The sequence below is a fragment of the Morone saxatilis genome, unplaced genomic scaffold (genome assembly GCF_004916995.1).
Source record: "Morone saxatilis isolate NCDOM2014 unplaced genomic scaffold, NCSU_SB_2.0 Contig15, whole genome shotgun sequence".
NCBI lineage: Eukaryota > Metazoa > Chordata > Actinopteri > Moronidae > Morone > Morone saxatilis.
Window position 1 is genome coordinate 17291190 of NW_023339707.1, and position 2025 is coordinate 17293214.

Below are 2025 nucleotides of genomic sequence, written 5' to 3' on the forward strand. Positions count from 1 at the left end.
AAAGTGGAAATAGGACACTGCATTATCTTTTCCGTTACGAGCCACATAGATTATCTACACAAAGAGAAAACAGTCAGTTATAATTTGCATCATATTAAGTGGGGTTAATAAAAACTCACATATTTCAACGGCTTTTACCCTGCAGTTCTGCTCCCAGAAGGACTTGGGTATGAACTGGACTGGTAGATGAGTTTTAATGAGACATGGAGTTGTGGAAAGTTGGTCTGCCAAGTCTGTACCTTTGTGTAGAGAAGCATCAGTCACTGACTGATTACAATCAGTCTCCTAATAGAGACTGAATATTAGACTTACATTCACCAGGTGGCCAATAATTATGACTACAAATCAATGATAATGTTAATCTGTAATGGCTGTATGTCTAAATAAGCAGCTGTTTGCTAACAAGTTCAGCATATCAACTTAAAAGATGATGATATGTCAATGTTGTTCACAACTTGTTTTTACTGCCCTACAGTGGCCAGAAACATTATCACCCTTTAAGTTGATATGGCAGACTGGTTAACAAGGTTACAGGGTTTTGGGATTGGTCAATTTTGTAATTCTACAAGTTACAGATTTCTCTAGTAAGTAGCTGTGTAATAGGTATCCTGCCATGACCAGCTCACTGTAAATTATCCCCTAAATATCACACATGACTGAGTGCATGTATGCAAAACCAAACTGATATGAGGCAGACAGAATTTGAATATTGTCAATGTTGCATGGAGTGGCAAACAAAAACAAATTAGTACGTAATTATTCAGTCCAGTCTAGATATAAAGTAATCAAATTGGAACTGGTTTGCAATTTGCAATTTGCATTTCTAGTAGCCAATACTGGAATACTGATTAATAAATAGTCATACAGCAGTAAGACTGTGCAGTAGGGACTTACTGGGTAACATAAATATTACATTTCCATTACATTTAAGTAATTCCCACCTAAACAAAATAAAATACACATTGAAATACATAAAAGAACAATATTAGCCTATGCTGCTTGAGTTAAATCATTTGTAACATCTGATTAATAGGTTTCTTTGTTTTTCTGGTTCACTCCTGTCAACTTAAATATTTGGAGAGATAGTGAATGAGGTGAGTGTCTCCACCTTTTAATTATTAATCCCAGCAGGTCCATAATCATGTATTAAACAGTTAAAGTGGCTCGGTAACATGTTCACTATGACCTGCAACTTTCGAAGCATGAAGCAAAATGTAATTGTTCTAGTCAGTTAATGATCTGCCAAATAACTTTCAAGTGCAGCTTATTTTTAAAACATGCATATTGAAAAACCCACCACATTCATTTTTATGAATAATCAAAGTAGCCAAACTGCACACTCACCCTGACTAGGTATTTCCCAAAACAGTGGTTGTGTCCAAACACATTGAGGTTAAATCAGGTCATACAACGTTATCAGAGATGTACAGAAAGTTTTACACAAAATAAAAACTATTTGTTTTTTCAATTAAATGAATGAAATGCTGAGAAACAGGCCTTTCTAAAAAAAAAAAAAATAGTACACCCCCTAAAAATCTAGAAGGCCTCGAGACCCTGTGTGAAGCTTTGGCCTCCCCAAAGAACTGGGAACCAGTGTGTTACAGCCCTGCGGTAGACTACGGTGGACTGTTTTCTTAATCCTGCTCCCTCTAGATTTCTGACCATTACCGCCCACTACTGCAATGTGTGTGTTCCACTCCCGCCCACATCTGCAAACATCCTGACCATTCGCACCCACACAATGGAGATTTTGTTTCTTCTCCTGTTCCGAAGGTGAAAAGATGTTATTTTACTGTGTCAGTAACAACTGAGAAATCTTGCCAAATGTCAGACTTGCCTTGTGTGGAGGTGGGTGTGGTTTCAGAAATACTTTAAATACTTTAATAATCCCCGGGGGGAAATTACTTGCACTCAGCTGCAGTAGAGAGAGGTGTGGGGAAGGCTTGTGAGAGCAGGGCCAGGTGAGTTGATTATCTCAGCTGGTACTCATGAAGTAATCACTCTCACCTCTTTTAAGGCAATAGT

The 2025-nt window shown here is 37.7% G+C and overlaps 1 protein-coding gene across 1 annotated transcript in view; it reads right to left on the reverse strand.

Annotated features, from left to right (window-relative positions):
• Positions 1-18: 18 nt before the first annotated feature.
• The window catches only part of LOC118324639 (cytosolic sulfotransferase 2-like), a gene marked incomplete in the record, with an annotated part of 6955 nt that continues 4948 nt past the window's right edge, over positions 19-2025 (reverse strand). The window contains 1 exon segment of the mRNA XM_035657061.1: positions 19-203. Coding sequence (XP_035512954.1) covers positions 55-203 — 149 coding nt within the window.